The 12,377-nt window shown below is 34.4% G+C and overlaps 2 protein-coding genes across 3 annotated transcripts; both read right to left on the reverse strand.

The window, feature by feature from the left end:
* Nucleotides 1–247: 247 nt before the first annotated feature.
* Nucleotides 248–1,489, reverse strand: T01D1.3 (BPTI/Kunitz inhibitor domain-containing protein). Its single transcript, NM_061274.7, has 4 exons — nt 1,402–1,489; nt 1,148–1,311; nt 938–1,094; nt 248–633 (listed from the first exon to the last, which is right to left on the reverse strand). The coding sequence occupies exons 1-4, from the start codon at nt 1,483–1,485 to the stop codon at nt 388–390; spliced, it is 651 nt and encodes a 216-aa protein (NP_493675.1). The 5' UTR covers nt 1,486–1,489; the 3' UTR covers nt 248–387.
* A 1,354-nt stretch (nt 1,490–2,843) lies between these two features.
* T01D1.4 lies at nt 2,844–4,940 on the reverse strand (the record flags this gene model as incomplete). 2 transcript variants are annotated; one of them, NM_061275.9, is made up of 3 exons in its annotated part: nt 2,844–3,147; nt 3,451–3,750; nt 4,776–4,940. In NM_061275.9, the coding sequence occupies 3 exons, from the start codon at nt 4,896–4,898 to the stop codon at nt 3,091–3,093; spliced, it is 480 nt and encodes a 159-aa protein (NP_493676.1). The 2 variants fall into 2 exon arrangements, with proteins under 2 accessions (NP_493676.1, NP_001300589.1); NM_001313660.3 differs by lacking the exon at nt 4,776–4,940 and having other exon boundaries at nt 3,091–3,147; nt 3,451–3,726.
* Nucleotides 4,941–12,377: the final 7,437 nt, after the last annotated feature.

A 12,377-nucleotide genomic window follows, 5' to 3' on the forward strand; every position in this document is an offset into this window, starting at 1 on the left:
TAAATTAATCAGCAGAATTTGTTTCTCAAACTAGGATAAACAATCAAAGCATAGGAAAGTAGTTCTTTGAAAAACATATACTTGGTTTTTGGTATTGAGTCGCAATTTTAATTTTTAAATAGCACTGCATAAATTTCGCAAGTCATTTTTAAGTTGTGAGAATGACTGGTTTTTCAAAACTATTCAATATAAAGAATCCCTTCAAGTGTAAAATTTTAATCTTTTGAATTAGTGCTCTCTTGATTAGGTTAGTCATTCTAGTCATTTATTGTGTTTTTCAAAAAATATTTCAACTAACTTATAAAATATTATTTTTAGGTGATATTGCAACGAATATGTTTTAAAACACAAATAAATCAAAAAGTTTTCAAAAAATTAATTAACTTCTCATCCTTGTTGGTGGAATTTTCCGCAAAACCTCCAGTACTTGTCGCAAGCAGTTCTATATTGGCTTTGAGCGGTTAATATAGGATTGTTACAGTAATTCATTGCAAATCCTTGATAGCTACGACAAAGTTGATTGACAGCACCGCCCGGGCCACGTTTACGGTGTGATTTTCGTTGCGGGATCACTGGCTTGTCGGGAAGCGGCACGTGACACTTTTCAGAGTAGACTGGACAGAAGACAATGGCCTGTAAAAAATAACCTAGATTTTCGCAATTTCTGAAAGCGACATTTTTTTCAAAATTTCAAAGTTTAAATAAAGACAAATTCGGCAATTCGGCAATCTGACGATTTGCCGATTTGCCGGAAAATATCGTTTGCCCACCCTTGATAGGTTCCATGTACTTTCTGTTTTCTAGAATTTTTTAAAGATTACATGAATTAAAATAAAGTAGGCTATTTTATCTTGTGAAGAAGTGAGCAAAAACTATGTTTCTGTTACTTTTAGAGTGTACTTTGATCGATAATTTTTAGTCCAAAAATTAAACTCACTTTTTGACCAAACCTGAACGGATCCGGACAAACATAAAGGTATTGATTTTTGAATTCCTTGCAGAACCGTGCAAAATTCGTCTTTTTGTGTGCAGAACCAGTAGTCTCCCCTCTCACCGCTGCTGCTGACTCGGGTGAGATTGCGGCGGTACGAGGCCTAGAACATATTACTGAAATTATTATTGGAAGCATTGATATAAAAATTCTTACCCAGTAACCTCTGCATCTTTCGCCTTGTCAGGTTCACCTTCCGGAATCGAAAAACAAATATTTTCGAAGGCATTGCAAAAGTCCTTGTCTTTTTGCTCTCGTCGTTTTGTGTTGGCTCCTGTGCAAACCCTCACGTATTCATCCCTTAATTCTCCGCATGCTACCTTTAAATATTGTCAATATATCAACTTTGGAGGCAACATTCAGTTGTACGGCAAATTCGCCGCACCCCCTTGATTCAGTATTCAACTCACTGTATCCTGCTTTTTCTCGGCTTCACGAGAAGCTCTACCAAAAACTCCGCTGAACAGAAATAACGATATCACAACTATCCGCATTGCGCTAAAATTATTATGATTGGCTTAAAAATGTAATTGAAGTTCAAAATTGAAAAAAAACCTAAACAATGTGGGTATATTTTTACAATAAATTTAGCTGAATTTAAACAAAAAAACGTCATTTGAAAACAAATGTATAGTATATCAATTACGCAACATACATTTAAAGACACAAAAATTGGCCAAATTAGAAGCAAAACGATAAATGATGGAGACGAAAATGGAAAGTTTTTTTTGGTGGTGTGGGAAATAGAAAAAGACCGGATTTGAATGACTTCTCTCTCCTCTGTTTTTTTGAATGGTTATCTCTTTATCATAATCAGCGGCAAAGATTTTCTCAAAGTTAGTTTTGAAACCGTTTTGTTAGAACTCTCACAGGCAAACCGGTTAGGCATTTTTGCTAAAATACTTCACAATCCTCAAATAAAAACGTTTAGGGCGGAGTAGCGCCAGTGGGCATTTTGTCTAAATACACATATAATGATTCAAAATGACCAAATATAATAATGAAACATTCCAAAAAATTTCATATTTTTCATAATTTCCGGCCAAAGTTTAGGCAAATTGTCAAAATTTTGAAAACTAGGAGCTTTTGAGAAAATCCAGAGCAATACCGAATGTTCCAACTCCTACAATGTTTAAATACAAACAATTAAAATGAAATTACAGTACAAAAAATGTAGGGAACTTTTTTTCGGTCGACTTCCAAAATTATGAGGGATAAAAAAAACCTGAATGTCACTTTTTGACAGTAAATAAAAAAAGTTCAAAAATGTTTTGAAAAGTTTTATTATGATATATTTGGTCATTTTAGCACAATATGCGTAGTTCGTAACACTTTCTCCACTGGCGCTGCTCCACCTCCAAGAGGTGTTCTTCTGCAGCATTTTGAAAATTTTAGAAGCCTTTAAAAATGAGCAAACAAAAATCTGCTATTTTTTGATGCTATTTTGTTTCGACATGTCTATAACCGAATTTTCAAATGGATGCATGTCTTAAAGTATTTTTTCAACATTCAAAAAATTCAACATTCAAAAAAAATTGACAGTTTATGATTTCAGTTCGATTATTGGTAAATATTTAAAAAAAAAACCACCTGTTTCATGGAAAAAAATGAGAAAAAATGACCATATTTTCAAGGTTTAGATATTACAAAACCGGTTTCATAAGACCATTAGAAAAATATAGTACGGGCGGTAGACTGTAGTACTCGTGACTGAACTAATTAAAATACGTACTATTAGCTTTTTAATAATATTATTTGATTATCAATTTTAATTTTGCTTCAATTCAGTTGTAAATTATAGTTAACAGCTTCATAGAAATTTGTGTGCAATTCCAATGGAAAGCTGATGATACATATTTTATACATTTTTATTCAAAGAAAAGCCAAAATAAACAATAAAAAAGCAATATTAAATGCGAAAACTTGAGTGATTATTACTGAAATACGTTGTGTGAATTGAATGAACTGCGTGGATGGTATTTAGAAAAAGGAGTACAAAACACAAAAAGAATTGACAAAGAAAAGTGTATTGTCGTCTCAATTGAGTGGAACGATTGTCTGATGTAGAAGTTTAGTTGTTGTGGACGGGGTTCAAGTACTTATCCTTGATTTCCTTCAACCTTACGAGAGAAGAAGCGTTGAATTTTGACAAAGTTCTGAAAATTTTAAATTTTTACTTAAAATTGTGTGAATGCTTTTGGATTATTTGGCATGTCACAAACATTTTTGAATATTTTTAAAATTAGTTTAAGCTTTTTTACAAGTTTTTTACGACCAAGTGCATTTTAATCCCAAAAATTGCATATAGAAAGTTATTGTAATGATTCAAACTGATTTTTAGTGGGTCAAATGGATAAAATCGAAACCCATGGCAAACTTCTATAAAGCTCAAAATTATTCTTTCGTAGTAGCTCTTTATGATTATGAAAATCTGTAGTCACAAAATTCACAAAATTTACCTGTGGAGTAGTAGTGAATCGATGAGACAATCCCTTTGGAATCACAATCAAGTCTCCCTTCTCGACCTGCACACGAATCCATGAGTCATCCTCCGGCTCGACGTCATAATAGCATGTTCCCTCGACGACCAAACTGATCACATCCTCTTTTTGTACTTGTGGCTCGTAGAATTGTTCCATCTTATCATCGAACTCGAGCATTGTCTCACTGACAGTGAACATATCAGTGAATGTTACATTCTTCTCGGTTTTCACTGCAGAAAGGCGTTTCTTCATCGAAGCGGTGTCATCAAGGTCCACCTGAAAATTGAGTTTTGGTTATATTTTTTTTATTGATTTTACCAAAGCATACTCTCCCTCGAAGGCGGAGTAACGTCAGGTGGGAATTATTTGAAGTTTCAGAACTTTAGACTATTTTGGATCTTTTAAATAAGGCTCCCAAAAAAAATTATATATAGACTTTTTTAAAAACATCATTTTGACCTTTAATCAAAATTGAATTTTAGCGTCACTGTCCATGATCAAAATAAAATGTTCAAACACCAAAAATGTTGTTTACAGGTGGGCATATGGTGATTGTGGTTTTCAATTCATCCCCGCCACCGACCATTCTACATACCGAAACTTGTTGCAAAAAATGTTTTTTTTTCACCGTCCTCCATCGTCACCACCACCTCCCTTTCTCTAATTGTTTTGTACCGAAAAAAAGGGAAAATAGGAATTTGCTTCCCTCTCTCTCACTTTCAAACTAGATTTGAACATTTTGACGGCTAGTGTCGGCTAGCCGTCGGCTACAATTTTCAGCTACAATGCTAGAAGGCTAAAACTGTGCGTGGGAGGAAGTGAGAACAAAAAATGTTGTTCGTCAGGCGATAATGGATGGTCATGATGATGATAATACGACACTTGGAAGATGAACTTTCAGATAGCAAAACTTTTGGAAAAAAGAAATGAACTTTACTCACATCAGGCGAAAATTTATCCTCTAATAGTAAGGATATATAATTTTTTTTTTGAAAACAACCGTGAAGTCCAACTTTCTGAACTTCGAACAACTTTTTTAGAATATGCCAGTAAATATTACAACTTTAAAAAAATGGGATTTCAGGCTAAATTATATGCTTTCTGGGTGTTAATAGACATAACAAACTCAAAAAATAATGTCACCAAAGTTTATTGAATGAAATTTCAGAAAGCACATAATTTTTCCTAAAGTTCCATGGTGACCTGGGCTATTCACAGTTGGATTTCATACTGACTTAACTTGATTTCATATTAAGTCTTTTAGAACTGAATTCCCATGGTATATAAAGAACATAACTAACCTTATAATATTGAACTCCAGCGAGTTGCCCCAGCTGTGTTGTAGTGATCTTCTTTGGTGGGAAGACGTGGTGTGGGAGACGACGATCTCCGCATGGGAATGGTTCCATGTGCCAGATTTGCATTTTGGTGGGAAGGTTTCAGTGGAGACTTGTGGAAAAAAAAACCTGAAAAAATACAATTTTTTGAGTTAGTTGTTGTTATTGAGAACAAAAAATAACAGTAAGAGGATTTTAATGGAACTTGGTAATTTGAATTCGAATTTCCATTCCATTTCCGATTTTTTCAAAAGAAAAATAAACAGATTGCGAATGACATAGAAAAGTGTTCCGAAGTTTTTTTTTGTGTGAGAGGGTCGAACAGGGAGGGATTACTATAATAGTTAAAGACGGATTAGGTGGTGAGTGACCCAGATGTTTATTTCAAATTTATGCAACTACCTACATGGTTTCGAGTGTTTGCTTATGCAAGGTATTGAGTGAAAACTTTTAAATGGCTAGGAAAGTGGATCTGGAACTTTTGGAAATACTTTTCCGGTTTGTTGAAAACCTAAATACAGTCTAACGGAAACATGTTGTTGAAATTAGTAATATTTATGTCAGGGAGTGGCAGTTTTTAAACGAATTCTGTAAAACTAAAATTGTTTTGGTGGCTTTGAAGCTTTACCAAAAGCTGTATAACTTTTTCGTTCATTAAAAAATTTTCAGGTGAACACATTGCTAGAAAAACCGGAAAGGAGTCGGGTGCAAAGGAGCGCCAAAACCAGATGGACTACAGAGATCGCAACCCTATATTGCAACAAAGAAAAGTTTGGAAAGCGGCGACTAATTATTCAAGTAAGTTTTTTTCTGATTGGTTGATGGGACTTATATCACAAATGGCGATGGTATATTTCTCCAGCTCTTTAAAGTTTTTTTACTGCCGACTTGAACCTCAATCTCAAAGACTTTTGTAGACGGTTGTAAGTCTGTGTTGAAATATGATAAGCGAAGAATTTTTTAAAAATAACTCAAAAAAAATTCAAGATGATCAAAATTCTGCAGCTTTAGTAGCCTACACTGCTTTTCTCAAAATGCTAACAAAAATGCATTAGACAACGCCTTCAGGAGAGCATCAGTAAACTGTGCAAATGCAGCGAACCAGACGAAAAATGAAAAATGGTTGAGTCGACGCAAAACCTGAAGCCTTTTTAAATCCGAACAAGACGATTGGAATCTTGAAAAAGAGTAGTGGGCGTGGCCTCCTCATCTCTATTTCTCCACCTTCTTCTTCTCATACACAGAACGCAAACAACGGAAAGATTAGAAATCGGGTGGCTATGGAGGGGGAAGAAGCGAGCGGCGGGATGGGGCAAAAAACGGGATGGATGCGAATTTCAGATAAGATGATGCTGAAAAATATTGGAAAAGTCTCCTATTAGCCATGGATTACCGGATATGTGTCTAGCATGATTTTGATCATATCTTCGGAGTACTTACGCGGGAAAAATCCAAAACAAGCAAGCATAGCAACAAAGCAAGCTAACGAATTTTCAATTTTCGCTGTCTCCTTAGGGATTTCTACAATAGTTTGTTTAATATTGGATATGTGAAACGATCTAGGCTATTTTGAATATCATCTGTGACCCCAATCTTTCCTCTTATGTACAATCAACACCGATTGTTGCAATTTTTAAAATGACTCATTTAAAATGTAAATTTTTTGAAAATTAACGTTACCCTAATTAACGTCATTCAAAATATGTTTTTTTAATCACCGCGGTTCAAATTTTCGTTAGATAATCTACATCATTTCAAATTTATTGATGAAAAAGTTTTCATCCGACAATAAATTAAGGGAATAGCATTGACCGAGGTAAGTGTAAAAATATAAAAAATGCTTAAAGGGGGAGTAGAGTTTGTAGGTATTTTGCTTAAATAGACTAAACAAGGTTCAAAACTAGCAAATTTCAGACTTTTCCTTATCGTAGTTTATAGACATTCAAATTTGGTTATTTTTGAATTCCAATTGAATGAAAGTGTACTTAAATCATCATGCATGCATGCATCCAAGTTAATCAAACTGCAAAATTACCTAATTTTTGAACTTTAAAGTTTGAAGTCCCAAACTGACATGGTTCCTCTACAGCGTGGCGCGCAATATCTATTACACATGCTGTTTTTTTTTTGAAAAATTATTTTCTTGACGTTTTTTTTTTCAATTTTCTTGTTTATTGCTAATAGTAAGTACACCATTTGAAAATTCTCAATTTCAAAATTGTTTCCGATCGAGGAAAAATAACGAAACGAAAAAGTTATAAGTAAGTTGAATAGTAGACAGAAACAGAAAACTAACCAATCATCACCTAAATGATCATTTCGTAACCAGATTCAACTCTGTTCTCTCTCATTAAATTTTAAACGAAATTCATGATTTTTCGGAAAGATAACTTTCATCCGAAGGCTTCAATACTCAATGAAAATCTGAGACATTAATCTTTCCGAGAAGCATTAAAAACACGACGAAGTGAAGGGTAAAAAATAGCAGAGAGAGAGAGAGAGAGAGTGGTCAATCATCACACAATATGGGCTGAAAGTTATGCGTTATTGTTCCTCTTGACACGGTAATTATGTGATGAAAACTAAAAGTTGTTCTGGGTAGATGTGGAGGGTTCTTGAAAAAAATATGGTTAATAATAAACTTGGAAAATAGTCCGAGGTTCGAGTAATTGCACCGCTGTTGGGATTTTGTGAAGAATCCTATTTGAATCCTGCCCAGAGAGCAGCCTGGGGTCAGAGATAGTTCAGGGCTTTGGCCCCTGAAAAGCATAACACACTTCATCAGTCAATATTCGTAGGACACAAAACATGCGGGGGAATGTACGATAATATGTGAGTTAATAAGGAAAAATGCGAGCGCGGCAGCGCACACGTTTTGAAATTCCTATTTTACGTTCCAAAAGTGACAGTTTTTTTCTCAGTTTTTGTCACTCATAATTTTGGAAGTCGACCAAAAAAATGTTTTCCTACATTTTTAATACTTTGATTTAGTTTTAATTACTTGTATTAAAATATTGTAGGAGTAGGAACATGCGGCATTGCTTTGGATTTGCTCAAAAGCTCAAAATTTTCAAAATTTTAGCATTTTGCCAAAACTTTGACCGGAAATTTTTGAGAAATCTAAATTTTTTTGGAGTGTTTTATTATGATGTTTGGTCGTTTTAGGTCATTATAAATGTATTTAGACAGCATCCCCTCTGGCGTTACTTCTCCTTCAATATTAGAAACTAGAAAACTGAAATTCAGTTCCAACAATTCAACCGTACACATTTCCGTCCTGTGCACCTTTCATTAAAAAAACTGCTTTGAAATTTTTACATAGTCAGATTTTTTCCATGAATTTAAGTTTTGGAACCATTACTTTCACTTTCAAACGAATTCAAAATAAGTGATATTCCTAAAAATCTTGAACTCGAAAGTGATTTGATCTCTGAATCCTTAATTGTTTGTTGTCTTGAACACTTCCAGATTGTTGATCAAAAACAATAATGATAATATAAAAAAAGTTTTTGAAGATCACATTCAAAGATCAGTGAATCAAATAATCAGAAACAACAAAAGAAATTGAGGGTGTGGGAGGGAGGAGAAACAATAGGAATGTCTGCAAAATTTCAAAGCTCAAAGATAGAGTAATGATATAGGGGCTTGTGATTTTGAATAGTGAACATGGAACGTAATAATTTTTTCAAATTGCAATGATTTTAGTGTAAGCAAACTATATGAAAATATCTTTTTAAAAAAACAGCACAAATTAAAAGATTTTTTAGTCTTGTAAAAAATCCTCTAACATTTTCGGCAAATCTAATTTCCGGCAAACGGCAAATTGGCATTTTACCGAAAAAGAGAATTTCCGGCAAATCGATTTTGCCGATTTGCCGAATTTGTCGACAAAATAATTGGCGGAACGGCAAGTGCCGCCCACCCTTGCCTAATTTTAATAATATAACAGAGTAAAATTGAGATTAAAAATAAACTTAGCACGAAAGTTGGTAATTTTTTTCATTTGCGTTGCTGTCCGAAACTTTTGCAAAATTAAAAATCATTAAAACTTTCAAAAAATTTCAGTTGTATTTGGTTAGTACGGTTCATTGTCTATTTTTTAAAACAAAACCCTTACATGACCACATTTTAGTGAGGGTGAAAAATTGGAGATGAGCTCAAAGTTTTTGGAAAATAGCAAAAAAGGCTCGGCTTGATTGCGTATTCCTAGCTAGCGAATCTCGAAAAATCTTATACGGAAAAGTTGCGTATCTCCTCTTGCAAAGCGCGTGTGCGCGGACAACGTTGACGGTCGTATTATGGAATGCAAATATCGGAAGTCATCTCCGCTTGTTTCTTCTTCACAGCTAACAAAACTGATTTTTTATGCAGATAGCAATCAGTCAGACGGCGGCCACTGCCATTTTCATCTCCCTGCCAACACAGGAAAAACCCGCTGGCCTCGCGGGCGGGGATTAGAAAAGGAGGTGGTAAATTGGACATGTCACACAGACACAGAAGTGCCTAAGAAATAGAAAATAGTATGATAACAAGATCTAGATATATTTTTTTTGATAGATCAGCTGTTGTTGGCAGAAACTTGGTGTGGCATGCAGATTCAAAGAAAACTTGTTGAAAGTGATGATCTCCACGCTTACATAATCTTTGATAACTGCGAGTAAATTTATTGTGTAACATAGAAAGAGGGTATGATAAGATATCGGGATCGAAACAAGATTTTGGTTTATTTTGAAGCAGCTGATTTTTGGCAAAACATTTTGCTTCGTTAGTGTTCTCTGAAAATGTGGGAAACCTTAGAAATCTTGGGTCAGAGCGGGATAGGTTCTTAAGGTTCTTGCTTACTGTTAAAATATTGTTTTGATAACGTATTTATTTACATATTAACTAACTAGTAAGTAAAACCACCTACGCACTTGATCAAGGCACTTTATAAGACACAATACAATAAACACTATTGTGACTGGGTGGAAATGTGCACGGTTCATCTAAACCAGGGGTGGACCGCAAACGATTTTTTCTTTCCGGCAAATCGGTAAATTTCCGGAATTGACAAATCGGCAAATCGGTAAATTTTCGGAATTGGCAAATCGGCAAATCGGTAAATTACCAATTTTCCAAACTTGCTGAAAATTTTTTCGCAAATTGTGGTTTTGCACTTTTTTTTTGGAAATTTCAGAATTTCAATTTCAATCGGCAAAATTATACGCATTCTATGAATGTTCTACATCTATTTTAAAAAGCAAGCGAATTCTATGAAAATATTTAAAGAAAACGGGAAAAATTCCACAAAGACACTGCTCAAGTGTTTCCATCTTAGAAAAAAATCCTCTAAACATTTCCGGCAAAGCTAATATCTGGAAAATGGCAAATCGGCAAATTGCCGAAAATGAAAATTTCCGGCAAAGTGTTGTTCATGAAAATTTACAGAAAGAAATTAGAAATTTAGGGCTAAACTTTAGAATTTATAATTCACAAGTTTTACATTTTTTGTCGGTTGGTTCTAATAAAGAATTGGCACTTCAGGGCAGAAATTTCATATTAAAATAATTATAGCCATTTTCTCGGAAATCCCAAAACTCTATAATTTCAGTTTTTGCACTTATACAAAGCTTTACAGCTGTAAAAATCCAGTTTACGTCAGTTAATTTTTGGGAAAAGTACTTGAAGGAGTATTCTCCGAAGTACAAGCAATAAGCAGCAAAAAACAACATTTGTCCTGTTTTTGTGAACATTTTCCTCCTGATTTTTTATCTGACTGTTTTTCATTCAACCATTCATGACAATTGGAGTAATTTTTTACAACAGCCACGAGAACATTTGACTGTGAAACGCAAAAACGACAATGATGCGAAGCTTACTTTCAGATCTTCCAAATTCAAAAAAAAAACCTCTTTCCATTTTCAAAAAGTTAAACTTATACATTTTTCAGTCAGCATCTTTTCATTTGTTGATAATAATTTGATTATAGCCTACTGAGCTAGTGAAGAGAAATACTATTAGTTAGAAAATGGTTCTGACCGCTGCGTGTGGCCAAAAAACTCATTTTCCCCGTTAATCCATATAATATATCTCGAAATCGTGGCGTTTTTTAATGGGAAATTTTTTTGGCATCGTGAATCTTCCAATTCCCATCTCAGCCTGCGCAAAGCTGTATATAAAAATTGTTATTATATGATTGAATATTCGCGTTTATTTACATCTATTTTTTCACTCCTCAACTCCCCCTCCAGTTATTTATTGAACGTTCCTCGTGATTATACAAATTTGATCAGGACCAAGAACTTTAATTAGGCTTTACGCATAATCCTATTAATTTGATTAATATGCCATTCTTTTAAAGCCATGACAACTCAACTTCTTCCCCCAGCTGCCTAAAAGTACAAGTGTGCGCTGACAACTTGTGGAAAAGTGCAAAGATATAATAAGGCTTGTGACAAGAGGATAGAAATATTTATCAAAATGAGGCGGACAAGAGTCTGAATAATTATAGGAGCTCTGATTGAGATATTTATAAGAAAGTGCATAGAATTTTCGAGCACTCTTTCAAGTTTTGAGGATTTGTACATTTTAGATTTACTAGTGGACATTCATGTTCTTTTTAGTGTTCACTTATTTTCAGCTTAACTCGTGCTCTTTTTTTTTAGGAACTATCTTCCAGATAAATAGAGTATCTGGTATATTGTTTAGCCTATCATCAAATAATCTACTGATAAAGGATGTTAGTTGTGTCTTATATAGTGCTGCTGATCAAGGGGGTCAAGTCCCGTGTCCCGTTTGTCCCGTTGTCCCGTTGTCCCGTTTCTAAAATTATCACGGGAACGGGACGTCCCGCTGTCCCGTTTTTTTTTATTTTCACGGGAACGGGACAATTTCCCTCATGATTTTGTTTCAAATTTTAAAGTTCTGTTTTTGTGTTTTGTACCAAGACTTAAATTTATGCAGATTAATGACTTACATGCAGTTTTTTTTATCAATTTGCCTCGAATACACTAAAATTTACGCCAACTGCGCACTCTTTTTTTTAACCGCCCCGTTGTCCCGTTTTTGAAATTTTTACGGGAACGGGACGTCCCGTTGTCCCGTTTTTAAAATTTTCACGGTAACGGGACGTCCCGCTGTCCCGTTTTTGTAATTTTTACGGGACATTGACACCCTTGCTGCTGATGTCGTAAAGAGTGTCGTATACTTTGTTACTTGTCCGTTATTTATCCCGAAAATCAGACTTAAAAAATATACTGTTGGCGTTTTTGTGCCGACGTAAAAACTGAGGCATAAAACTCTAAAACTAAATTTTCGACATAAAACACCATAACAATTGCAGTTCGGCAAATTTTTTTGTCGACAAATTTGGCAAATCCGCAAATTAACGGTTTGCTGAATTTCCGGAAATTTTTATTTTTCCCCAATTCCCGATTTGCCGTTTGCCGGAAATCAGATTTGCCGGAAATGTTTAGAATAGATTTACATGACGGAAACACTTAAAGCTATGCCTTTTTGAATTTTTTTCCCGTTTTCTTTATATATTTTGATAGAATTTGATTACTTTTCAAAATAGAATTTCGATTT

Source organism: Caenorhabditis elegans, chromosome II, assembly GCF_000002985.6.
Source record: "Caenorhabditis elegans chromosome II".
Classification (NCBI taxonomy): domain Eukaryota; kingdom Metazoa; phylum Nematoda; class Chromadorea; order Rhabditida; family Rhabditidae; genus Caenorhabditis; species Caenorhabditis elegans.

What these genes read in the sequence shown, in the direction of transcription:
- T01D1.3 (NM_061274.7), bottom strand. Translation starts at nt 1,485, where the DNA reads ATGCGGATAGTTGTGATATCGTTATTTCTGTTCAGCGGAGTTTTTGGT. An exon ending in CCGAGAAAAAGCAGGATACA is followed by an intron (nt 1,312 to 1,401) that starts GTGAGTTGAATA and finishes CAATATTTAAAG; the next exon opens with GTAGCATGCGGAGAATTAAG. An exon ending in CGTTCAGGTTTGGTCAAAAA is followed by an intron (nt 634 to 937) that starts GTGAGTTTAATT and finishes TATTTTTTACAG; the next exon opens with GCCATTGTCTTCTGTCCAGT.